A 26,482-nucleotide genomic window follows, 5' to 3' on the forward strand; every position below is an offset into this window, starting at 1 on the left:
AGTTCAATTTTAAGTTTCCTGATAATATTTTCATAGTGCCTTTCCATATATATATATATTTTTAAATGAGATCTCCAGCCAAGTGGAGGGGAATGTGAAAAATCTGCATCTTTTTTTTACAGTGAATCCTGTGGGATATTTAAAAAAAACAGATGTATAAGGAAGATAAGAAGTATATGCTATTTTCTGCAGTAATATTAATGGAAAGCATCCAAGGGTAACATTTCCATTTTAAGTTAATTATAAAATGCTGATGAGGCTTTCATGTCATAATTAGTATGTTTAGCTTATTAATCTGGTACCTCTGGGTCAAAAATTTGATCCATTGACTGTTTCTTCAATAAGTTAACCACAACTTTAAGTGGTTTCTAATTATAGCACTGTTATTGAGCATCAATTCTACAAAAAAATCACATATATCATAGTGAAAAATCAGACTGCCAGCATCTTTATAGCCAGTGGTATGCTGATACACTGGCTTGGAAGTAAGGGGAGAGGGAGGTTGGTTTGGAGTGTTTGACAATTTCTGGTGGTAGAAATATTTAACTGAGGCAATTTTAGATTGCCAGTCTTTGACAATGAGCTCAAAAAAATTCCTAAATATTTAATAATAAGCTTTTGCAAGCCAGTCCAACATGTCACCAGCACACTACTGAAATAGTTAAAACTTACATATACCAGATTCTTGTGGTGAAATGATACCTTAAATTTTCTGCAATGCAATTTAATTCATTTAAGCTCATTCATTAAGAGTATATTTTAAAAGTAAGATTGTTAAGGACACTTCATAATATTAGTTATTAGAATTTGAGTTGCAGCCTACTTTGTGGAGCTCAGCCTTATCAAAGCTTTTGATAAGGTGGGGAGGGGGCAAGTGCACACAAATAATTCTGAATATAATTTCAGAGGATCCTGAACTTCCTGACATTGATCTATGGTCTCAAATTAAAAAACTCTGCCATCTCTTTGAGCTAGATGAACTAATTTGGCAACAGTTTGAATGTCAATGCTTCAGTTCACTATCAAAACCAAAAAAAAACAATTGCTATCAAGTCAATTCTGACTCATGGCAATGCTATAGGAGAAAGTAGAATTGTCCCATAGGGTTTCCAAGGCTCTACATCTTTACAGAAGCAGACAGCCTCATCTTTCTTCTGCTAAGTGGTTGAGTTTGAACTGTTAACCTTTTGGTTAGCATCCAAATGTTTTAACTGCTGGTCAACAACAGCTTCTCTCAGTTCATTAAGTTTTTGAATTACTGGGAAGCTCAAAAGCCACTTTCTCATTGAAGAAGAGTTAACTTATAAATGTTATCTTAAATACTTTTGCTATTTGGCTTCTATCATTGCTCTGAATTATCGTGTTGATGAAGAGTATTGAATATACTGCGTGCTGACAGAATGAATAAATCTATCTTGGAAGAAGTACAGCCAGAATGCTCCTTAGAAGTAAAGATAGCAAGGTGTCATCTCATGTCCTTTGGACACATTAGCAGAAGGGACAGGTCCCTGGAGAAGGACATCATGTCTAGTAAAGTAGAGGGTCAGTTAAAAAGGGAAAGATCCTCAACAAGACTGATTGACACAGTGACTATAGAAATGGGCTCAAATATAGCAACAATTGTGAAGATGGATCAGGACCTAACAAAATTTTAGTCAAGTAAACAAATTACTGGCTTCAATTTCAATGTTTCTTTTCTGTCCATAATTCACAGCCACAGCAGCATCATTCTTAGTCTTGGTCATTGGAAAGCGATGTTAAGGATAATGACCTTGTTATAGTCTCATTCGAGAAGATCTCTACTTTAAAAGGAAAGAAGGAGAATCACTCCTCCTCCATTTCTGAGGTTTTGCTTTGCTGAATGTTTTCCATTTAATCTTCAAATGACCAGAGAAATCTGCTGAACAATACAAACCATGACTGTAGAATTCTGATTCATTAAAATTGAGTTGTAATTAACAAATAATTTTTTAAAAAACATTTAATCACTTTGAAGATGTCTGTTAAGTTAGGAAATGATGATGTGAGAGACTAATACCCTCATTTATCAATGGGGTGACTCATTCAATTTAAGGAAAATCCAGAGATTAAAAGCTAGAATTTGCATGTTTCAGCATCAGTAACCCCTGGGGTGAGGAAGGGCCTTCTTGCACCACGGGCACAGCAGGTATTCCATTACAATCACTAATCAGGACTTACTAAATGGCGGACTAACAGTCAGGTATCCTCATCACAAACATAATCTTACTTTTTGTGGTTCTTAACATGGTGCCATTTGGAGCTATTGTTCGGTTCAATACACTGGACCATGAAGCTGACTGACTTTACCACATATTTATCGAACACCCACCATTGTGATACATACACTGATGGGGTTCCAGAAACAACAGAAGTGATCACAAGATACTTCATGCTTTTGACAAATGTACATTCTGGCAAACCAAGAATATAAAACATTGAAATAATACGAAACACTGAAATACAAAGCAGAGTAGAAGAAAAGCTTGATACATAAACTGACAAAGAAGTCAAATACCACATCAATTTTAATAAATCAAGCAAGGCTTCAATGAAGCAAGTGCTGTGATGAGATGAATGTTGAAGGATGGGCAGGATAGCAATGAATGGGGACTGGAGATAAAGAGGGCATTCTGTGAGCAAAGATATGTGGTTGGGAAAAACTGTGGGGTAAATTTTCATAAGAAGAGCAAGTAATCCAGTATGAATAGACTATACATTACCTGAGGTGATATAATGGGAGGGGAATCTGAAATAGATTTTGTCCATATTATGCATGAAGTACATCAGTAATGAAGAATTAAGGAGGTGAAAGTAATAGGTTTGAGACTAGTAATTACCATTTGACTTGTCTTTTAAATATTTGGAGATAGTAGACCACATGTCTGTCTATTTACGAAGTAAGACAAGATATCCAGGTTTAGAGTAACTTGTGAAAAACAACTAATTTGTGTTTGGAATTAAACCTAGAAAACCCCACATGGGGCAGTTCTACTCAGTCCCATGGGTTTGCTCTGAGTTGAAAATCAACTCAAAGTCACCTAACAACAATAACATCCTTCTTGACCTGCCACTACAGCCTCCTCCCTCTTTTCACCATTATATTCTAGATTGAATGCATTTCTGCTTCCACTCCCAGTGAGGAATAACTGATCAGTGTTTGAAGTTTTGAATGGTGGGGATAGATGGTACTTATAAGGAAAATTCCCAGGTTATCAGGGGAACTATTGAAATAAAAAGCTTCAGGACTCAGGAAACTTGTTATATTAGCAGTCTATTAGGCAGTAGGGTGAATATTTTACTGTGTAAGCTTTGTACCCACCAGTTTTACAAAATAGAACAACACCTCTATATCTACCTTCTGTGGCTTACAGTGATCAGTGTCTGGGAAGAGTGATAGCCTGACACAGTGTGTGGGTGACTCAAGAAAAACCATTCCCACTAGTGGACATTACTCAAAGTATAGGTGTCATGCTTTCACATTTGTTAAAAATAACAACCAGGGATAGGTACATAAGTTCCAAGAATCATCTTACATCCTTAACATCATATAAGAAGTCATATTTTATGGGCTGTACTTATCTGCAGTGTCAAGGCATAACCAAAACCCAAACTACACCCACTGCTGTGGAGTCGAATTCGACTCATAACGACCCCTCTTTGGGTTTCTGAGTCGATATCACTACACAAGTAGATTGCCCAACATTCCTTCCAAGGAGTAGCTCGTGGGTTTGAACTGCCAACCTTCTGGTTCACAGTCAAATGCCTTAGGCACTACACCACTAAAGAAATGTAAACTCTGAAAGAATCCATGTCTTCAAAACAATGGTCCCTTTAGCAGTTGCTTTGGGTTCCTGTTCAGTTCAGAGGGCTGTGGAAATGTGGGAATTGCAGGAGGATGACTGATTAGGGAACTGGGGCACTGAATCTTCAATCAGCTCCATAAGGTGGCATTCTGTCAGCAAGGTGTTCCGCTGGGTAGGTGGGCCCTGTGAGGGATGTTGAGAATGACACTGTCTACATGGAGACATCATGTTCCGGAAGGCTGCCCGGAAGCGGCGAGACAGCAGGTTATAGATAACAGGGTTGACAGCTGAGCTCAGGTAGAAGAAGATACCTGGGTGGCGGGGGATCAAAAGAGATATGCTAAGAAGCAATTGAGTGATTGACACGATAGAGAGAAGCATAAATATTTGAGAAAGACCTAGAATCCTTGTGCTTAGCTCTTCTGGAAGTGATAATATATACAAGACTCTAATTGAGAATACAAAATGCTCTGAACAGAACTACCACCTGTGTACTTAGGAATCAAATACAGAAAGATAAAAGAGTCTTAGAAAAATTTAGGCTGACATTAGCTTTCTCTGAGATGTCTGGCAACTTTCTTTGATCCTCACTTGTTTAATTAAAGAACATATTCCCATAGCATTAACAAGAGATGCTTTAGTATCAGAGGAAGGCAAGATGTTTTAATCTCATTGGAATTTTACTTAAATCTATAATTTGAAATGGCAAGTAATGAAGGAATAATAAATCAGTTAAGGCTGCTGAGGTTCTTTACTAGACTAAATATCTCCTCAAAGAAATATTCCCAAGGTTCTTTCTCTAATTAGCCTTTCCCCTTAGTGGCTACCATATCATTTTTTACCTTATTATATAATTGTAATTTCCTAGATTTATTTTCTCCATCACATGCTTTGTGATTGCCATTTACCTGTTTGGTACACTCTTCTTTTATTTTATTTCCCCAAGCCTAAGATGAGCTCTAGGAGCTCTGGTAGCATAGTGCCTAAGGCACTTGACTGCTAACCAGAAGGCTGGCAGTTCAAACCCACCAGCCACTCCTTCGAACAAAGGTTGGGCAATCTACTTCCATAATGATACTGCCTCGGAAACCCAAGGAGGGGTCGCTATGAGCCGGGGTAGATTCGATGGCACACAACAACAAGATGAGCTCTAGATTGGGCATCAAAAGACCAAGCTTCTTATTTTCTCTTTTGTTCTGTGACCTTAGACAAAAACTGGCATATCAATTTCTATCTCTGCAAAATGGGAATGATAATATCAGTCCAACACACCCTTTGGATTATTGACATACTATACAGTAAAGGGCTGAAAACTGTTGTTGATGTGTAGATCCACATTTATATAATTCAGGATGTTCATAGTGGCATATGCCCTGAGCAAAGAATTGGTCAGGGAGAAATACAGAGGAGAACATTCTTATGGACTGTTAGTTCATCCAATAAATAAATACAGTAAAACCTATGAAAGCAAAACCTGAATAAGATGGGAACCTATCAGAGAAGGAAAACAAATATTTGAGAGATTTATGCCTAAATTCAATATTAATAACACAAAATACAAAGCAATATCTTATAAGAAGAAAATATATGATGCCAACAGCCAGGCTATAGAAATTTACATAAGGACTATCATGGTCAGGAAAGATTCAGGAGAGGTGATGGAACACTAGCCAGGCCCTCAAATGGGTAGGGGGCAGTTGAGAAAACCAGGAGAGGGCTTTGTTGGTAGAAGACATAGCATGCACAATTGTGCAAAGGCTCACCCATTGCCACTGCCACTGAGTTGATTCCAACTCATATGGACTCTATAGAAGAGAGTAGAATTGCCTCATAGGGTTTCTAAGGCTGTAAATCTTTATGGAAGCAGACTACCTCATCTTTCTCCTGTGGAGGGCTGGTGGCTTCAAACCACCAACCTCTTGGTTAGCAGCCAAATGCTTTAACCACAGCACCACCAGAGCTCCTTTGTGCAAAGGCAGAGATTATTATATTGTGCAGGATAATTGTAGCATATACAAGAATATCTGATTATCCAGTTAGATAAATTTACAGAAATACTATAACTTGAAGATCAAAAGGACATTTGGGGCATTTTCTGCAGGGTTTAAGAAGTTTGGACTTCATCTTCTTGGTGATAAGAAGTGGGGATGATATTTTAACAGGATAATGTCATGATAAAAGCCAAAATTTTGAAATTGTATAATGATAGTCTTGATGCATCTGGAGAGGTGTAGTCAATTAGTCAAATTTTATGTGGTGATTTCCAATTTCTTTTAATATTAATATTTTTTCTCAGATTAACCACAAGGTTAAGCTAAAGACTATAAATATTTTTATGTCTGAGTTTTAGTCCAGAGTGATAAATACTTGAACATGAATGAAGAACTAATATCCATACATAAGCTATACACAAGGTCTGCTGAATACAAAACAGAGGGTGACAGAAATAGATAGTATAAAAGGTGTAATATACACTCAAAAACTCACTGCCATCGAGTTGAATCTGACTCATAGTGACCCCTCCTTGGGTTTCTGAGGCAATATCTCTATGGAAGTAGATTGCCCAGTCTTCCTTCCAGGGAGTGGCTGGTGGATTTGAATCACCAGACTTCTAATTAGCAGCCAAATGCATGTTACTGTTTTTGCTTTGTACACAACATCTGACCCTTAACTTGCATAAATTGATCTTCTCTTTTCTCTCTGACCATGTCTTTGATAACCCAAATTGCCCACAGTGACTAACAGAAACAGAGTGACAAAAGTGGTCAGAACTTAAGGCTAACAGTCACACTCACTGAGAAACAGTGAGCTGGGTGTCCATTCTCTGTTCTGTTTTAGTGTAAAGAATACTAAACTTGAAGTTAGATGGCCTGGCCATGAACCCTATTTCAACTCTTTGCCAGCTTTGAGTAAGTCACTCCTTTTTTGGAACTGTTTCTTCAGCTGAAAAAATTGCTGATAATATCCACTTAACAGTTTTGCAGTGACTATTATAGAAAGATATATAGCATTTTTACAGTTTAAAAAGCTCTTGAATACACTTCATTTTGTTTGCTTTTTACTACAGTGTATAATATGCATAGAGCACATGTTATTGCTATTTTACACATGAGGAACTTTGGGATGAAGGAAGCCATGTGCTACAGATCACCCAAGATATTAAGGGTAGAACTGGAGTGCAAATACAAGTCCTCTGATTCTGATCTTTCTACCATTTGATATACATTCTATGATATGTTCTATGAACCAGTAAATAAGGCTAAAAGCAGGTCTTGATGCTGCATGAATACCCTTTGGTTGGCTTTTACAGTAATCTAACATCAGCTGAAGGCAATATGGGATTTTAGGGCATGAATGTTTAATAAAAAAAGAACAAATTAAATCACATGTATATTGGAAGGAAATTTGAAGGAATCCCTCCTTAGACCATTCCCTGGTGTAATCACCATCCTTGGAGTTTTGATCTTCAATGAAGTAGCCTCTACAATAGTGATCTGATGTATCATTTGTATCAGTAACATATCTAGTCAGGTTTTGAATAAATAAAGTATCTTTAATGAAAATTATAAAATAGTAAGTCCCTGTGAGAAATTGACAAACTCAGGTAAAACCTACTGCTTTAAGCAAGATGAAGAAATTGTATTCACCTGGACCCTTGCCATTCAACCACCAGCTAAGTGTTTACCTGACACCACATGGATGAGATTGAACACAGCAGCCAGGGATTCAGTCCACTCCTCCACAAAGCTGAAGAAGAGTCGATCAATGTGGAATGGGGTCCAACAGATAGCAAATACTAAGACCAAGACAACTGGAAAGGATCATGAATGGGAGAATAAAAGGCAAGTCAAAGCAAAGATATATATACAATACCCACTCTATTCATTCCTTCTAACATTTTGCTCTCACTTTTGTCTACATCTTTGTTAAGCTATAATTGTTCAGGCAAACTCAATCCTAAAGATCCTAACTATAGAGTTTTTAAATGTAATAAAAAAGTTTATAGGATTTTGGATCACTTTTCCATATGCCTGTACAAGATTTCTTGTATAATGTAGCTTCCTCTAGAATGTTTGAAATTATATTGGATTTGTTTGAAGTTCTGAAAATACTCTATCTACTGTGGAACATAAGATATGTGGCTTGTAAACTGTTAGAACTACATAAACTACTTATATAAATGAAATGATTGGGTTCAACTAGTTGGTATTCTTTAAAGTCACAGATTAATAACAAACCACTAATTATGCATAGATTCAACTTGTTATTCTACAATAACTATGTCTCTGAATTTAATCATTGAAAATTCTGTGCAGGATGGTGGAGGAGAGAGAGAAAGAGTGAGCAATCACTAACATACTATTCCTTTACAAGTGTCTTTTGATTGGCACGGGAATGTGTATGTTATGTTGTAAATTGCACAGAATTCCTTCTATTTTCCTTTTTTTTTTTTTTTTCAGCTCCCAATATAAAGCTTGGTGCTACTATAGTTTTTCTTTGGGGCATTTAATCTCCACAAATATAAATATGCATTTTTATTATTATTGTTATTATTATTTGTCTTCTGAAGTTGTAGAGTACTTTTCTTTGCCATTATGTGATATCTGGGATTTGCCTGACAAAAATCATCTTAGGGGGTGGGGGAAATGTTATAGATAAGACAAGATTAGCTATGAGTTGATAATTTTTGAAGCTGGGTGATAGGAACATGGGAAGTTTATTTTACAATTTTCTCTACTTGTGTGCATGTTTGAAGTTTCCCATAATAGAAAGTACACATATTTCTGGTTATCATTAAACAAATTCAGAGTAAGATGTCTGCCCTTTTGGTATTGTTTCAGGGATATCGCGAATGTTCTTCTGAGTTTACCCCTAAAGAAAATGTTCTTCTGCTCACCACTGTCTACAGATTCCTTTAGTTAAAAGTTAATTCCTTTTAAAATTAAATCCCACCTTTGAAAGGCAAATTTTACAGTATATTTTATCACTGTGACTTTACTGCCAAAAAGCTTCAAGTCTTTTAAGAGTAGATTCTAATCCAGTGGAAAGGAAGAGAGATAATGAAGCTGCTATGTTACTTAGCACAGAGTAACATGTGCCATTAGATGTTAAAATAATTCCCAAAAGATGAGTATTAGAATCAAAAATATAAACTTCAGTGATTTCACAGTTTTATTGCTCACCAATACAACACAATTACAGTGAACATTTCACATATTAGCCTAGAGGATTCTTTTCTTCCAAATCATAGGTTTTGCCTTGGGAACCATATTCTTAACCTCCTTTCACTCATCGGTATGTCTCATGGAATCATAATGGATCACATATCATGTGAATTGGAACCTAAATGTCTTTTAAAAACATTTTTGTGTATACAAAAGTTCTATTGTTTTACACAAGGTCATACGATTTCAGATATAGAAATAATACTTAAAGGTAGTCTTGTCCAGATGTTCTTAACCTAGAATTCAAAGACTCTAGGAAGCCCATGGATGAATTTGAAAAAACAACAACAACAACAACAACAAAAAAAAACCAGACTCGCTGCCCTTGAGACGATTCAAGTCATAGAGACCCCTCCTTGGGTTTCTGTGACAGCATTCTATGGAAGTAGATTGCCCAATCTTCTATCTGAGGAGTGGCTGGTGGGGATGAACCACCAAGCTTCTGGTTAGCAGTCAAATGTCTTATGCACTACACCCTTCAAGGGGCTCATAATCCCATAGAAAGGAATGCAAAATGTGTGTTGTTGTTGTTGTTATGTGCCGTCGAGTCGGACCCGACTCATAGCGACCCCTCCTTGGGTTTCCGAGGCAGTATCACTATGGAAGTAGGATTGCCCAACCTTCCTTCCAAGGAGTGGCTGGTGGGTTTGAACCTCCAGCCTTCTGGTTAGCAGTCAAGTGCCTTAGCCACTATGCTACCAGAGCTCCCGCAAAATGTATATGTATGTGAATTTGTAAATTTTGTGGGGGAGAATCCACAACTTTCATCGGAACCCATAAAAACAACATAGGTTAAAAACCACCAGCTCATTTAACAGAGGGAAAAGGAATGCTCAAAGTCTCAGAGTGGAGTGATTTATCAAACACAACACAGAGTGTATTTCATGGGTATAAGTTAGCATATTGTTTTGAAGGTTAAAAAACAAGCAAACAAAAAACTCAGATAGTTCTAGAAGCCTGAGAAAGCCAAAGCAGACCAGGCCATGTTGTCCTGTTTCAAGGGCTTTCTGATTCTAACTCCTAGCAGCACTCCTCTCGTTACTAAAAGTGAAGGCAATTCCTTTGCTTTTACTAACAAAACAAAACAAGACAAAATGGACAACTTACATAACATCTTGGTGACTGACTTCCTGGAATGTTTCTGGAAATTTGCAGTCATCTCATCTGCCTCAACGAATTGGTCTTTTTTTAGCTGAAATGTAAGTGGTAAGAGGAGGTAATGAAGATAATCACTTTTTTTTTCCACTTGTTATCTGAGATGTGTGACTTGAGCACTCATTTTGCATACAGCAAATTGGAATTTAGAGAAACTTAAAAATCTGTCTAAAGTTTAACAGTAAGGTGGAGGTGAAGCTGGATTTGGAACCCAGGTCATCTAACTCAACTGTATACGTGGAATAATTTTCATATGCAATTCTATAGAACACTACTGAAATATGTAGTATGTAATAGGAACTCTATGACAACACGTAAAATACCCAAGTAAAAAAAAAAAATGTTAGATGGAAACATTCATTCATTCAGAAATTACTGAACATCTATTGTAATCTCTCTGATTTGTGGTAGATAAGCAGTGGAAAACAAAGGGAGATGACTTGTTATCCCTACCTCATGAAGGTCACAGTCTTTATTGTGTATCCTCTAGGAGCTATTAATATGCTAATAAGCACTATGAAGGCAGAGGCTTGACTGAGCAGAGCAGCAGCCGGGCATCCAGGTGAGGGCTGGGAGGGACCCAGCCCCACCCCCACCCCCCAGCCAAGGAAAGCTGGGTAGAGAGAAGCCAGAGGCAGGACAGAGCAGAGCAGCAACCAGACATCCAGGTAAAGGGAGCAGGGACCCAGATCCCACCCCCACCAGCCAGGAAAGGGGGGGAGTGAGAAGCCAGAGGTGACCACAGAGCAGAGTAGCAGCCAGGCATCCAGTTATGGGGAGGTAGGGATCCAGGTCCCATCCCCAACAGCCAGGAAAGCAGGGGAAAGAGAAGCCAAGGGGACAACAGAGCAGAGCAGCACCAGGGGTGCAGGTAAGGGGAGGGCAGAGGATTCAAACAGCTAAGCAAGACAAACCTGACTGTCAGTTTGTCATACTATTGTGGCTTGCATGTTGCAGTGAGGATTGAGGCTGTGCCATTGGTGTTTCTAGTGCCAGCAGGGTTGCATATGGTGCCCAGGTTGCAATGGAGCTTACAAATTGAGACAGATTAGGAAGAAGAAAGAGGTCATCCACTTCTCAAAGATTGGCCAGGGAAAACCTTATGAATACAGAGAAACACTGTTTGATACATTACTGTGCAACTTTATGAATAGCTCAGAAATATTATCCAATACAGTGCAGGAGGATGAGCCACTTAGGTCAGAAAGCTTTCAAAATATGACTAGCAAAAAGCTGCATCATCAGAGTAGGACAAACATTAGTGATATGGATAGAGTAAAGCTTTCAAGACCTCCATTTGCTGATGTGACATGACTCAAATTGAAGAGAAACAGCTGTAAACATCCATTAATAATAGGAACATGGAATGTATGAAGTATGAATCTAGGAAAATTGGAGTTTGTCAAAAATGAGATGGAACACATGAAGATTGATATTCTAGGCATTAGTGAGCTGAAACGGACTGGTATTGGTCATTTTGAATCAGACAAACATGATCTACTATGCTTGGAATGACAATTTTAAGAGGAATGACACAGTATTCATCATCAAAGGATGTTTCAAGATCTGTCCTGAGGTACAATGCTGTCAGTGATAGGATAATATCCATACACCTACAAGGAAGACCAGTTAATACAACTCTTATTCAAATTTGTGCACCAACCAGCAAAGCCAAAGATAAGGAAATTGAAGATTTTTTTCAACTTCTGCAGCCTGAAATTGACCAAATGTGCAATCAATATGTGGAAATTATCACTGGTGACTGGAATGCAAAAGTTGGAAGCAAAGAAGAATCACCAGTAGTTGGAAAATTTGGCCTTGATGACAGAAATAATGCTGAAGTTCGCATGATAGAATTTTTCAAGACCAACAACTTATTCATTGCAAATACATTTCTTCAACAATACAAATGACATGTATACCTGTAGACTTCACCAAATGGAGTACACAGGAAACAGATTGACTACATCTGTGGCAAGAGGTGAAGAAAAACTCAGTACCTTCAGCCAAAACCAGGCCAGGAGTTGATTGTGAAACAGACCATCAACTGCTCATATGTAAGTTCAACTTGAAGTTGAAGACAATTAAAACAAGTCCACAAGAGCCAAAATATGATCTTGAATATATCTCTCCTGAATTTAGACACCATCTTAAGGATAGATTTGATGCATTGAACACCAATGGCCGAAAACCAGGAGAACTGTGGGATGACATCAAAAACATCATACGTGAAGAAAGCAAGAGGTCATTAAAAAGACAAGAAAAGAAGAAAAAAACAAGAAAAGTTTCAGAAGAGACTGAAACTTGCCCTTGAATTAAGAGGAGCTAAAGCAAAAGGAAGAAATGACAAGATAAAAAAGCTGAAGAGATTTCAAACAGCAGCTCGAGCAGACAAAGCCAATTACTATAATGAAATGTGCAAAAGTCTGGAGTTAGGTTCTTCCCCAAAAGGGAAGAACACACTTGGCATTTCTCAAGCTGAAAGAACTGAGGAAAAAAATTAAGCCTTGAGTTGCAATATTGAAAGATTCTATGGGCAAAATATTGAATGATGCAGGAAACATCAAAAGACGATGGAAGGAATATACAGAATCACTCTATCAAAAAGAACTGGTTGATGTTCATCCACTTCAGGAAATGGCATATGATCAAGAACCAAAGGTTTTGAGGGAGGAAGACGAAGCTACACTAAGGAACTGGTAAAGAACAAGGCTCTGGGAATTGATGAAATATCCATTGAGATGTTTCAACAAACTGATGCCCCACTGGAGGCACTCATTCATTTATGCCAAGAGATTTGGAAGACAGCTACCTGGCCAACTGACTGGAAGAGATCCATATTTGTACCCATTCCAAAGAGAGATGATTCCACAGAATGTATAGATTATCAAACAATATCATTAATATCGTACGCAAGTAAAATCTTACTGAAGAAAATTCAAAAATGATTGCAGTAGTATATTGACAGAGAACTTCCAAAAGTGCAGGCTGAATTCAGAAGAGGATGTGGAACAAGGGATATCATTGCTGATGTCAGATGGATCTTAGCTCGAAGCAAAGAATACCAGAAAGATGTTGACTTGTGTTTTGTCTATTGTGTGGATCATAACAAAGTGTGGATAACATTGAGAAGAATAGGCATTCCAGAATACTTAATTGTACTCATGAAGAACCTGGACATAGACCAGGAGGTTGTTGTTTGAACAGAAGAAGGGGACACTGCATGGTTTAAAATGAAGAAGGGAGTGTTTCAGAGTTGTATCCTTCCACTGTACTTATTCAATCTATATGCTGAGACAATAATCTGAGAAGCTGGACTATATGAAGAAGAATGTAGCATCAGGATTGGAGGAAGTCTCATTAACAACGTGCAATACACTGACAACACAACTTTACTTGCTGAAAGTGAGGATGACTTGAAGCACTTACTGATGAAGATTAAAGACTACAGTATGCAGCGTGGATTACATCTTAATATAATAAAGAAAACAAAAAATATCATAAGTGGGCCTATAAGCAGCATCATGATAAACGGATAAAAGTCTGGAGTGGGCAAAGTTCACATTTCTTGGTTCTGCAAGCAGCAGTCAGGACATCAGATGATGTATAGCACTGGGCAAGTTGGCTGCAAGGGAACTCTTTCAAATGCTGAGGAGCAAAGATGTCTCCTTGAAGACTATGGTATGCCTGACACAAGCCATGATATTTTCAATCACCTCGTATGCATGCTGGACAGTGAATAAAGAAGATGGAAGGAGAACTGATGCTTTTGAGATGTGGTGCTGGTGAAGAATGCCAAAAGTACCATGGACTACTAAAAAACTAACAAATCTCTCCTGGAGGAAGTGCAGCCGGAATGTTGCTTGAAAGTGGGAATGGCCAGACTTTGCCTCACCTACTTAGGTCATGTTGTCAAAGGGATCATTCCCTGGACAAGGATATCATGCTTGGTAAGGTGGAGGGTCGATAAAGGAGGAGAAGGCCCTCAACGAGACGGATTGACACAGTGGATGCAGTGATGGGGTCAAGTATAGCAGGGCTTGCAGACCTGGTGCAGGACCAGGTGGTGTTTTGTTCTGTTGTGCATATGATCACTGAGTTGGAGACAACTCGATGGCACCTAACAACAACAACAACAACCATTATGACCCTCCAAGGGGGACTGTGCTTCTTTGACTAAACAATACCCTTTCTTAATTCTTTACAGTAGAATACTATTCTGATTACCTAGTGCCACCCTGACAGGAATATACCACAAATGGGATGGCCTTAACAAACAGGAGTTTATTCTTACAATTTGGAGGCTTTAAGTCCAAGTTCAAAGTGCCAGGCTCTAGGGGCTGGGTAAAAGCCCCTCAACCTTGGGGTCCAGCTCTGCCTCCTGCTGCCAGCCCACTGGAGCTAGAGGCGTTTCTTCACTCAGACAGCTGCTGGCTGTCTGAACCTTGGGTTGACAAGTAAAAAGGCACAGTCCCAATGTTACCAAACCACACGGCAGTCCATGGTAAGTCCCAAGGTCAGCAGAGCATAGCAGGCAGCTGAGCAACGACACAGCTACATGCAGGGTCCAAGTGTGCCATAGGCTAGAGACCATTACAAGGCTTCTCCTTATATACAGGAAGCAGACCACATACCCAAAGTCAGCTACTCAGCTGCTTGTGGTAGATCCCAGCATGGAGTTGATTGCCAGTCTCATCATGGGGAATAACTACCACCAGCTGCCTAGCCACTCAACCAGGCCCAGCCAAGTTGACACACAAACATAACCATCACACAAGCCCAGGAACTCCAAAGAGGACTGACTAGACAAGCTGAGACAAGGATTGTATCCCAGAACCAACAGAGCCTCATGATGAGATTGTAATCACCTTCATGGTAGAATTTGCTATGAGTACCTATGGGAGCTCTGGTAGCATAGTGCCTAAGGCACTTGACTGCTAACCAGAAGGCTGGTGGTTTAAACCCACTAGGCACTCCTCGGAAGGAAAATGGGGCAATCTACTTCCATAGTGATACTGCCGTGGAAACCCAAGAAGGGGTCGCTATGAGTTGGGTCCAACTCCATGGCACACAACAACAACCACAAATACCTACTACCACCTATTTATTGCGAATACTTTTTTCAACAATATAAACAGCAACCATACACATGGACCTCTTCAGATGGAATACACAAAAATCAAGTAGATTACATTTGTGGGAAGAGATGGTGGAGAAGTTCAATATCTTCAGTCAAAATAAGGCCAAGGGCTGACTATATAACAGACTAAATATCAATTATACATATGTAAGTTTAAGTTGAAGCTGATGAAAATTAAAACATGTTCATGCGAGCCAAAATACAACCTTGGGTATATCAGACCTATATTTATAGAGCATCTGAAAAATAGATTTGATGCCTAGAACACCAATGACTGAAGATTAGATAAGTTATGTGAAGACATTAAGGACACCACATATGAAGAAAACAAAAGGTCATTAAAAAGACAGGAAAGAAATAAAAGAACAAAAACAAATGTCAGAAGACACTCTGAAACTTGCTCTTGAGTGGAGATAACTCAAATAAATTTAAAAAATGATGAAGTAAAAAAGTTCAATATATTTCAAAGCATGACTCAAGAAGACAAAGCAAAGTTTTATGATGAAATGTGCAAAGACCTAGAGTTACAAAATCAAAAGGGAAGAACTTGCTCAGCATTTCTCAAACTGAAAGAACTGAAGAAAAAATTCAAGCCTCAAGTTGCAATACTGAAGGATTCTATGGGCAAAATATTGAATAACACAGGAAGCATCAAAAGAAGATGGAAGGAACACACAGAGTCACTGTACCAAAAAGAATTGGTTGACTTTCAACCACTTCAGGAGGTAGCATATGATCAAGAACTGATATTACTGAAGGAAGAAGTCCAAGCTACTCTGAAGGCATTGGCATAAAACAAGTCTCCAAAAATTGACAGAACACAAAGTGAGATGTTTCAATAAAAGGATACAATACTGGACGTGCTTACTCATCCATGCCAAGAAATTTGGAAGACAGTTACCTGGCTAATTGACTGGAAGAAATACATATTTATGCCCAGTCCAAAGAAAGGTGATACAACAGAAGGTAGAAATTATTGAACAATATCATTATCACACATAAGTAAAATTTTGCTGAAAGTAATTAAAAAAACATTTACAACTGTATATAGTGACCCCTTAAGGCACTTGACTGCTAACCAGAAGGCTAGCAGTTCAAACCCACCAGCCACTCCTCAGAAGGAAGGTTGGGCAATCTACTTCCATAGTGATACCACCTCGGAAACCAAAGAAGGGATTGCTATGAGTCGGATCTGACTCAGTGGCACATAACAACAACAACAACATATATATGTGAAAGCTGGACAATGAATAGGAAGATCAAAGAAGAATTGATGCATTTGACTTACATTTTTGGTGAAGAATACTGAATATATCTTGAACTACCAGAGGAACAAGCCAATCTGTTTTGGAAGAAGTATAGCTAGAATACTCTTTTGAAGCTTAGATGGTGAGAACTTGTTTCTCGTATGTTGGTCATGTTATCAGAAGGGACTATTCCCTGAAGACGAATATCATGCTAGATAAAGTAGAGGGTCAGGGAAAAAGATGAATAGACATAGTAGCTGCTACAATGAACCCAAGAATAGCAACAATTTTTAGGATGGTGTAGGACAGAGTGTTTCATTCTGTTATTCATAATGTTTCTATGTGTCCCAGTGGACTTGATAGCACCTAACAATAAAAACAACAACCTATCAAAAAATTGGGAAATTTTTTTATTAATATGGATCTCTTGTGGTGGTGTGATTAAAGCATTAGGATACTAACTAAAATGTCAGGGGTTTGAACCCATCTGATCTTCTGCAGGATAAAGATGAAGCAGTATGCTTCTGTTGAGATTTACAGCCTTGGAAACCCTATGGTGTAGTTCTAACTTTATCCTATAGGTTTGGTTATGAGTCAGAATTGACTTGATGGCAGCAGTTGAATGGTTTGCTATTATTAATATTACTGCTGAAAGTGTATGTATGTCTGAGTTTAGAGATTAAAATGTATTTTCAGAGACAGGATGATATTTGATATAACACCTTAAAATTTCAAATAATAACACACTTGTACTACCAATGTTTGTTTATTATTATTATTATGTTTTTTTTTTTTTACTTTGGTAAAAGTATGTAGCTCCAAACATATACCATTTCAACAATTTCTACATGTACAATTCAGTGGCATTGGTAATTTTCTATTTGTTTTACCATTCTCACTATTCTTTTATTACACTACCATTATCTTAAACTCGCTCTTCCCTAAGTTTCCCATCCAACATTTTGAGTTGTCATCAATTTTATCTCACACAGATAATTTTTTAGTAGAGCACAATGCTCAAAGCAGACATGTTTTACTAATTAAGATAATGTATTTTTTTCAGTTCAAAGACCTCAGGAGGTAGTTGTTATTTAAAGTTTGAAGACAGAACAATAGTTTCAGGGGCTCATCAGGCCTCAATCACTCAATAGAAAGTCTGGATTCTATTGAGAATTTTAAATTCTCTTCCACATTCCCCTCTTTTTAAGCAGGGTTCTTCCATAGAATCTTTGATCAAAACATTCACTAATGGTACCCAGGTATCATTTTTGCTTTTTATTATTTTAAAGAGTTCATTTGCAGAAGATTTGCCCAATGCAGTATGTCATTTATCCTACTTCCGTAGTGATACTGCCCCGGAAACCCAAGGAGGGGTCGCTATGAGTCAGGGCTGACTCAACAGCAAATAACAACAACAACTGTTTCTATAGGCACTGATTATGGATCCAAGTAAAATAAAATCCTTGACAATTTCAATCTTTTCTCTGTTTAACGTGATGTTGCTTATTGGTCCAATTATGAGGATTTAAAATTTCTTTATACTAAGATGTAATCCATGCTGAAGGCTGTGTAGTCTTTGATCTTCCTCAGTAAGTGCTTCAAGTCTTCCTTGCTTTCAACAAGCAAGGTTTTATTATCTGCATATCACAGGTTTTTAATAAGTCTTTCTCATTCCTGATGCCACATTCTTCTTCATATAGTCCAGCTCAGATTATTTGCTCAGCATACAGACTGAATAAGTATGCTGAAAGGATACAATCCTGACACTCATCTTTTCTGACTAAATCACACATTTTCCCCTTGTTCTGTTCACATGAGTGTTTCTTGGTCTGTGTATAGGTTCCTCATGAGCACAATTAAGTTGTAGAGTTATTTGTCTTTAATTTATATATTTTTACTTTGTGGCAATGTGCATCAGATAAAAGAAGCTTTAAGTATTCATGATAAACTGCCACCAAATATCTAGAAGGAAGTTATATATCTATATCTATATCTATCTATATACATATATTTTTTGTTTGATTGTTTGTTTTTCTAGCATTTATTCTCTTCTCCACTTATTAACTGTATCCTTGTTTTCCCTTAAGGCATCTACTTCTTCTCTATTCTTAGTCATTAATTTGTGTGGTAAAGACCCGAACTCCAGCTCCCTGAATAATTTAAGCAATCAATTCATTCCATCCTCCTGTCAACGTGATTGGATAGTTATGGCCAATGAGAATCATCAGATGCTTAGTTATATTTCTATTGGGACTGCCACGAGGAAATCCATCTTGTTCTCAGCATGTAAGTCTCGAATCACAACTATTATAGCTATTACTTTTTTTCACTATGAGTAAAGAGCTTGGAGATGCCCATGGGCTACTGTGTGGATTTGGAGACTGAAATGAACATTATAGAAAATAGAGCAAAGAAACCATGAAAAAGTTAAGTTCATCCTGACATTCTGTTTGTTAGTGGACTAATCTTCACCTACAGCCAGCTTTCCATCTGGAATTTTCAAGTCTATGCTCCATTTAAAGGAGTTCTTGTGGTTTAATGCCTAAGGCATTTGAATGTTAACCAGAAGGCTGGCAGTCTGCCAGTTCAAACCCACCAGACACTCCATGGAAGGCAGACGGGGCAATCTAATTCCATAAATATTTACTGCCTTGGAAATCCAATGGGGATCACTATAAGTCAGAATCAATTCAATGACAGTGTTATTTATTTATTTATTTATTTGGCTTATACTCTTCTTCATAATTAACCATGTTGAATTGGGGTTCTCTCATTAGCAATGTAAAAGTTCCGACTGGCTGATGGAGGCCATTAGGTGGAAGGAAAATTTTACTTACTCCATATGGTCCCAGGGACAGATTAGGATCAATTCATTGAGCTACAAGGAGACAGATTCTAATTCAATGCAAAGAAGAAATTGATATACATATTATGTGTAACAATGGAACAAGCTGTTCTAAGAGACAGTAAGCTTTCTGGACTAGACATTTTGAGGGAATATTTTGGAGTACAAAAAAGCAACAAAGGAGCTCTGGTGGTGCAGTGCCTAAGGTACTTGACTACTAGCAAAAAGACTGGCAGTTCAAACTCACCAGCCACTCCTCAGAAGGAAGGTTGGGCAGTCTACTTTTGTAGTGGTACCACCTCGGAAACCCAAGGATAGTAATTAGAAAAAAAAAAAGTCATTGAAAATTGCCCTTAAAATTCCACAATTCAGTGTTCTGTCTTCCTAACAAAAACATAACCTCCTGGAAATCAAGTAAGTTCTTGGCCACGCTGGCCCTGGAGCATTGATTTGGGTTAACAAGTGTGGCCCCCCATCACCTAACTATATTGGTTCTTTCGATATATATCTGTGTTTTAACAAAGTGAAAGATTAAAGCTCATATGAGATTTGACCCTTAAGATACCTCTAGAACTACGAAGTGAATAAGGAAGATATTCTGCAGTCATTTAAGAACAGATGGGAAGAAACTGGAGGTGATAGGAGGACATGATTAAAAAGTAGTAAATCAATGCCAGTAGAGCTCTTATCTCAGTGCCTGACACATGATAAATACTCAATAACAGTTTGGTGGTATTGTGATTCTGACAATTGCTCTTGAGTTGATTCAAAAGACATAATAAAAATCGAACTTTTATGAAATAGTGAGTTATTTATTTCTATCTCTGAAGACACTCAGGGCAATTCTTGATGTGAATCACTAAGTCCCTTCTAGGTATTCTTTTTCTCTTGGGGTCAGTCGACTGCAACAGTACCTACGCTGATACAAAGAATCAGTCAGGTATCTGAGAAATACTTAGTATTTAAGCTTAGAGTAAGGCATCAAACTACAAACCTCACTGATTCATCTCCCATTAAGTCTCCTGAACTTTCTAATTACTTCATGCCACTTTTGAGCACTTGTAGTTATTATAAGATAACAGTTATTTTATTATTTGATTTCAGTTAATAACTAAGAACAATGAAAGAATATTGAGATATATTATTCACTTCTTTGGGTGATTTACAAATTCTCAATGGTAATTTCTCCTCCCAAAGGTACAATTTCCTTAAAGAAAATCTCAAGCAAACAGTTCACAATTCTTTTATGAGCAGGCTGCCTGTACAGGTATCATTTATTTACACAGAAAAGGAAATCATATGTCTGTTAATCACTGTAAATATTTAGCTTCTTTAGGTTATAGTTACCTAATTAGTTAGTTAGAGGAAGAGTGAAAAATGGGATATTTATGTTTTACATTGTTTTAAAAGAATTTGAAATGGTTGACATAATAGAATAGAATCCAAACAATTTGCCTAACCAGACCCACTACCATCAAATCCATTCTGACTCATTGCAGCCCCCATAGGGTTTCCAAGGCTATAGATCTTTATGGAACTATATTGCCTCATCTTCCTCCTGAGGAACAGCTAGTGGGTTTGGACCTCCAAACTTCTGGTTAGCAACCAAATGCCTACCCACTACACTGCCAGACATATTAAATGATGCTATATTTAATTTGATCTTCCTTCACTTATTTAGCAAACTAGATATTTAACCATTATTTATTCCCATCCACCCCAAAACTTTCATTTTAAAGCTCATTACAAAAAGAGGAGTGAAAAATGACGATCACTTTGTAGGAAGTTCAGGAGCCTCCCTAACTCAATCTTTTTTGTCTATGATGAAGGAAAGGGGCATGAGGGTTCTTTGTCATTCAGGTTGATATATTTACATAATCACTTGTTTATGTCCACTAAAATCATTCCACCAGCTGTTTATATAGTTTATGGAGACTTGAATTCTGAATACCAAGATGTAATCATAGTTTTTGTTTAAGTATCTCTACAACTTGAAAAAAATCCATTTACTTGATGTAAAATATATTAGTCCAACCCAGTGTGTGACTTGTCTGAATTTTGCTGCAGTTCTTATATTTGTCCTCAACAACTCAATATTAATGCCATATGTAGGAGATAAAAGGACTGGGTCAGACCCTCTCCCAAACTTTCTCTCAGATAGGGAGCAACTTGACCTGGGATTATCTCTTCTCCATTTCATAATATTCAAACCCTGTTAAGTGCATTGGAGACTGGTGTGCTGGAATGAAGCAAGAGCACTGAATGATGCATAGCTTTGGGCATAGAGATGGGCTGCTCCTTTTTCCTGATCCTGTGATTTCATCAGTTTGGGGTTTGATACCTTCTCAAGGGAGTAGGGCACAGAGTTAACTCTACCTTAAGACTAACCAAGAGAGTAACTTTAGAGTATAAGCTCAGTGAATGAGGCTAAATTACTTCTTGCATTGCTCAGATTCAGCTTGTCCATCTTTAAAACAAGAGACTTGGAAACATTGTCTCAAATGGTCATTTAGATCTAAGAAATTTTAAAGAGACATAAGCAACACTAATAATTAATAATCATTATCGTAGCTAGGAAATCAAAGAGAGCTTTCCTGAAGAAGTGATGATTGAAATCTGATTTAAAAGATACATAAGAGTTAGAAAGGCTAAAGTGATGGTGATGGTGGTGACAGTAGAAACATTCCAGGCAACGGATACAGCATGTACAAATGTGCTAAGGCCAACGTCACAGAATAGGACCTACTGCTCCTGACTCCCAGGCTAGGGATCTAAAAATTCTTCTAGAACTGATATTCTAAGCATATGGTTTCTCTCCCGATGTCCTCTAGTGCCCTAAATAATACTTTACATTTTCTGAGAACAGGATAAGTTACATTACACACACAAAGCAAACCAGAGTGGTTTCTAAGCTGTTGTCTGAGCTATCACTTAGCTCTTGATACACTGTAGCTGTGGATTTATGACAAGACAAAGTGAAACATAAAGTAATTGTTTTGGGGGTGATGTGTATTTCCTGTTCAAAGTCAAACATTCCCCTCAAATTGACCCAGTACTAATTGATTATTCAGTGTTGGACAAGATGGTATTAATACATTTTGGGTGGGGATTTCTCATGAGGCTACTGAAATCTGGAATCATGCAGAAGGCTTCTCCCTTCAGAGGGGTGGCATTCTAAAGACAGGTCTGTGAGTTAGCCTGGGGTGACATATGTTTATGGGAATACAGAGGCTGGCCAACCCTCCAGGAGGAGACTGGCACAGCTGCTTACATGATTAGATTTACTCCTATGTCTACATATCTGTATTTCTTAAAATTCATTTTTCCTACCTAGACTTTTCATTCCCCTCACAGACAATAGATATTCAAAGAACCACATGTGGGCACTCATTTCTGACATTTACCTTTTTCAGAGGTGGACTGAGATGGAAGTATGTTAATTTGGAGAAAATGCCTAGTGTCAGAGCCATCTCAGAGCATATGATGTGAGTATGCAAGCATGCTTGTTTGCCTTGCATTTATAACTCACACCACCACCACCCCTGCTCACAGTTTTCTTCCTTTTTTAAAACAAAAAATTAAGGAAATTATGGACTGTTAGAGCAAGATGGAGACTTAGATATGATCTGATATGACCTTTTCATTTTATAATTTGGAAAACCCAGGTCAGAAGAAAGTATATGGTTTGTTTAACTGCATGCTGTGTGTCAGTATCAGGCCTGGGAGTCTAAGCCACTGCATAGTTGTTTGCTATACAAGCTATCTCCTTAAATGGATAAAAAAAAAAAAAAAAAAAAAATCAAAGTCAAGGCTTGCATCACTGTGAATTTGGATGCAGAATAAAACAGGAGAAAAATTACAATAGACTCACTCCATGTTCATCTAGAAGTTCCCTCAGCAAATTCAGACCCAGAAAATGATTTTTAAAAAAGAAAATCAGCTTACCACTATAAGCATAGGAAAAACCCACTGTCATCAAGTTGACTCTGACTCACAGTAACCCTATAGGACATGGCAGAACTGCCCCATAGGGTTTCCAAGGCTGCAAATCTTTACAGAAGCTGACTTCCTCATCTTTCTCCCACAGAGTGGCTGGTGGGTTTGAACCTCCAGTCTTTTGATTAGCAAGCCAAATACTTTACCACTACACCACCAGAGCTCCTCTGAATATAGGAAAGAAACTTCTAATTATAAAATATTTTGTAAACTGAGTGAATATTTCCATTAATCTCAGGATATGTTATTCATACACGTTCTATTCTATCTCATGGGCTGTAGTTCCCTCCCTACCCATCAATCTCCATTTGCTCAGGGACGACTTAGTCGCTCTCAGCCATGTCATAGTTTTGTATTTTAAACTGAAATTTCAACCAGAGACCTAAAAACAGGTAGAAGGAAGAGTGTGAGTTTGAAACTATATCTCTGTTGAGCTCTAAAATGGGCAGGGATAGTTTTTGTTACATTTTGTCTGAGTAGGAGCAGAGAAAAATGTCAATGCAGGCAGTGGATAAGAGCAGGAAAGAGATCACAGGGTGTAGAACAGTTTCTCAAGGTGTGGTCACCTGCCTGCCCCAGATCACCTGATGTGCTTATTTAAAATGAGATGCTCAATTCCCCCTCACACCTATTAAATCAGATTCTCTGGGAGGTGAGGCTTACACATTGATACTCATAAGTTTTCCAGGTGATTCTTAGGTATACTTATGTTTGAGAACCACAGATACAGAGGGAAGAATAATGGAAGATGAATTTAATGGAATGACTTATAGTTGCAGTAACTATTAATTCCTTTAACTTCTCAATTTCTCCATCTGAGCTCATTAGCTTTTCTCTATGTTTCCCCCCAATTCTGAATTTATCCAATTCTAAGTTTTTCTCTGAACCTGAAGCCAGTGTAAAGAGAAGGGGGAGGATGTCTATGACAATCAGCTTGAATACTCACTCTGAGCCCCATGAGGTAATAGAGGACGCTGATGACAGTCATGGGGAGGACATAGAAGAGGAAGGAGGTGACCTGAATGATGAAGTTGTAGATCCATATGGGCTTGATGACTGTGCAGGTGGCAGAGCCAGGAACGAAGGACCCATTGGGGAAGTATTGGAGCTTGATGCCATGGATGCTGGTGTTGGGTAGAGAGAAAAGGATCGAGAAGCCCCAGACCACCACGAGGATCCTGAGTGCCCGCCGCCGCGTGCTCTCCAGTTTAGCGCGGAACGGGTGAAGGATGGCCACATAGCGCTCCACGCTGACCGTGGTGACGCTGAGGATAGAGGCGAAGCACACAGTCTCAAAGAGGGCTGTCTTGAAGTAGCAGCCCACTGGCCCAAATAAGAAGGGGTAGTTATGCCACATCTCATAGATTTCCAAGGGCATTCCAAGGAGCAGGACCAGGAGGTCTGAGACAGCCAAGCTGAAAAGGTAGTAGTTGGTGGGTGTCTTCATTGTCTGGTGTCGCAGAATCACCAGGCACACGAGGAGATTGCCAAAGACTCCGACCACAAAAATCAGTGAATACACTACAGTCATGGGGAGGAAGAGGTGACTGCGCCGAGGCCCACAGAGAAAAGTCAAGTAGTCCTCCGTGCTGTTCAAATATTTCTTGAGTGAATTTTCCAGCTCCAGCTGGTGTATCCAAGAAGCATTCTCACCTTTTTCCATCGCTGAAACTCAAATCCGGAGACTTGAGCTTCCTCTGGTATGAGGCTCTGTCCCAAGCCCAGCCAGAAGGGAAAGAGAAAGCAATTAGGAAAGGCACAGACTTGGTGAATGAGACCAGAAGAGAGCTTCAGCCTCAAGATTGGGCTGCTCAGACGCTGATCCCTTTTGAAGAAGCCCCTCCTCTACACAGGCTGTAAGCCAATGAATGTGTGTTAGACCGCACAGCACTGAGATGACATGCAGGTCTTGTGGGTGTGCTGGCTTTGGGAGCAAGGAACAAGGGAGGAGAAGGAGGCATTTCTATGAATTGGGAGGAGATAGTAAAACAGAGCTGATGCAGTAGGTGACACTGTAACTTAAGTAAAATGTGGTGACTCTGAACAGAGCATTTTGCAAACTTGTGGGAATCTGGGTGGAAATGTAAATTAAAGTTGCTGAGTCTTGGATAGAGGAGTACAAATCTCCATTGATCCTCGCCACTTGCACAGCATGACAAAAATGGGATATCAATTGATTTCTCAAGTTATCTCATTCCATTGGAAATTCAGGTCTCTCTAGGGAAAGTACAGTCAATATGACTTTTTGGTGTTCATTTAATCAACAATAGTCTCTAAAGCCTGAAAAAAACAGTTACATATCATCTAGCCCTGCCTATAGTCAGACACTTCAGCCTCTTTTGACAAGGGCTGGTTGTAGCAAAAGGAAAGTAGGATTCAGAATCAGGCACACTCAGAGAAATTCTCTTAAGACCTTGAGAGAGTAACTCAACCTCTCAGAGCCACATTTCCTTATCTGCAAATTTGGTACTCATTAGTTCTATTTTATTTAACAATTATTTTTTGAGGATTCACTATGTGCCAGGCACTGTTCTAGACTTTGGGAAAATATTAATGAATGAGCAAGAAAAGATTCCTGCCCTTGAGAAGCTTTCTTATAGTAGGGAATGCTGAAAATATACAAGCAAATTAGTAAATTAATAATATGATTTCAGATAATAATTGGCATTATAAAAATAAAGAATGTTAAGGTTCTCTACAGGGACAAGGCTGGAAGTGTTCTTTTATCAAACAGGGTCCAAAAGAGCTTGTTATGAATTAAATTGTGCCCCCAACAAATTATTGTAAATCCTAGCCCCTATACTTGTTGAAGGAGCTCTGGTAGAATAGTGCCTAAGGCACTTGACTGCTCACCAGAAGGCTGGCGGTTCAAACCCACCAGCCACTCCTCGGAAGGAAGGTTGGGCAATCCTACTTCCGTAGTGATACTGCCTCAGAAACCCAAGGAGGGGTTGCTATGAGTCGGGGCCGACTCGACGGCAAACAACAACAACAACAACATTCTTGTTGAAAGGAGCCCTGGTGGTGCAATGATTAGCTTGCTTGCTAAC

The 26,482-nt window shown here is 38.5% G+C and overlaps 1 protein-coding gene across 1 annotated transcript; it reads right to left on the bottom strand.

Moving 5' to 3' along the window:
* Positions 1-3,881: 3,881 nt before the first annotated feature.
* Positions 3,882-25,098, bottom strand: NMUR2 (neuromedin U receptor 2). Its single transcript, XM_007943646.2, has 4 exons — positions 24,379-25,098; positions 10,157-10,241; positions 7,510-7,635; positions 3,882-4,135 (listed from the first exon to the last, which is right to left on the bottom strand). The coding sequence occupies exons 1-4, from the start codon at positions 25,093-25,095 to the stop codon at positions 3,882-3,884; spliced, it is 1,182 nt and encodes a 393-aa protein (XP_007941837.1). The 5' UTR covers positions 25,096-25,098.
* Between the last annotated feature and the right edge of the window lie 1,384 nt (positions 25,099-26,482).

Source organism: Orycteropus afer, unplaced genomic scaffold (assembly GCF_000298275.1).
Source record: "Orycteropus afer afer isolate SDZICR_OR568_19922 unplaced genomic scaffold, OryAfe1.0 scaffold00110, whole genome shotgun sequence".
Classification (NCBI taxonomy): domain Eukaryota; kingdom Metazoa; phylum Chordata; class Mammalia; order Tubulidentata; family Orycteropodidae; genus Orycteropus; species Orycteropus afer.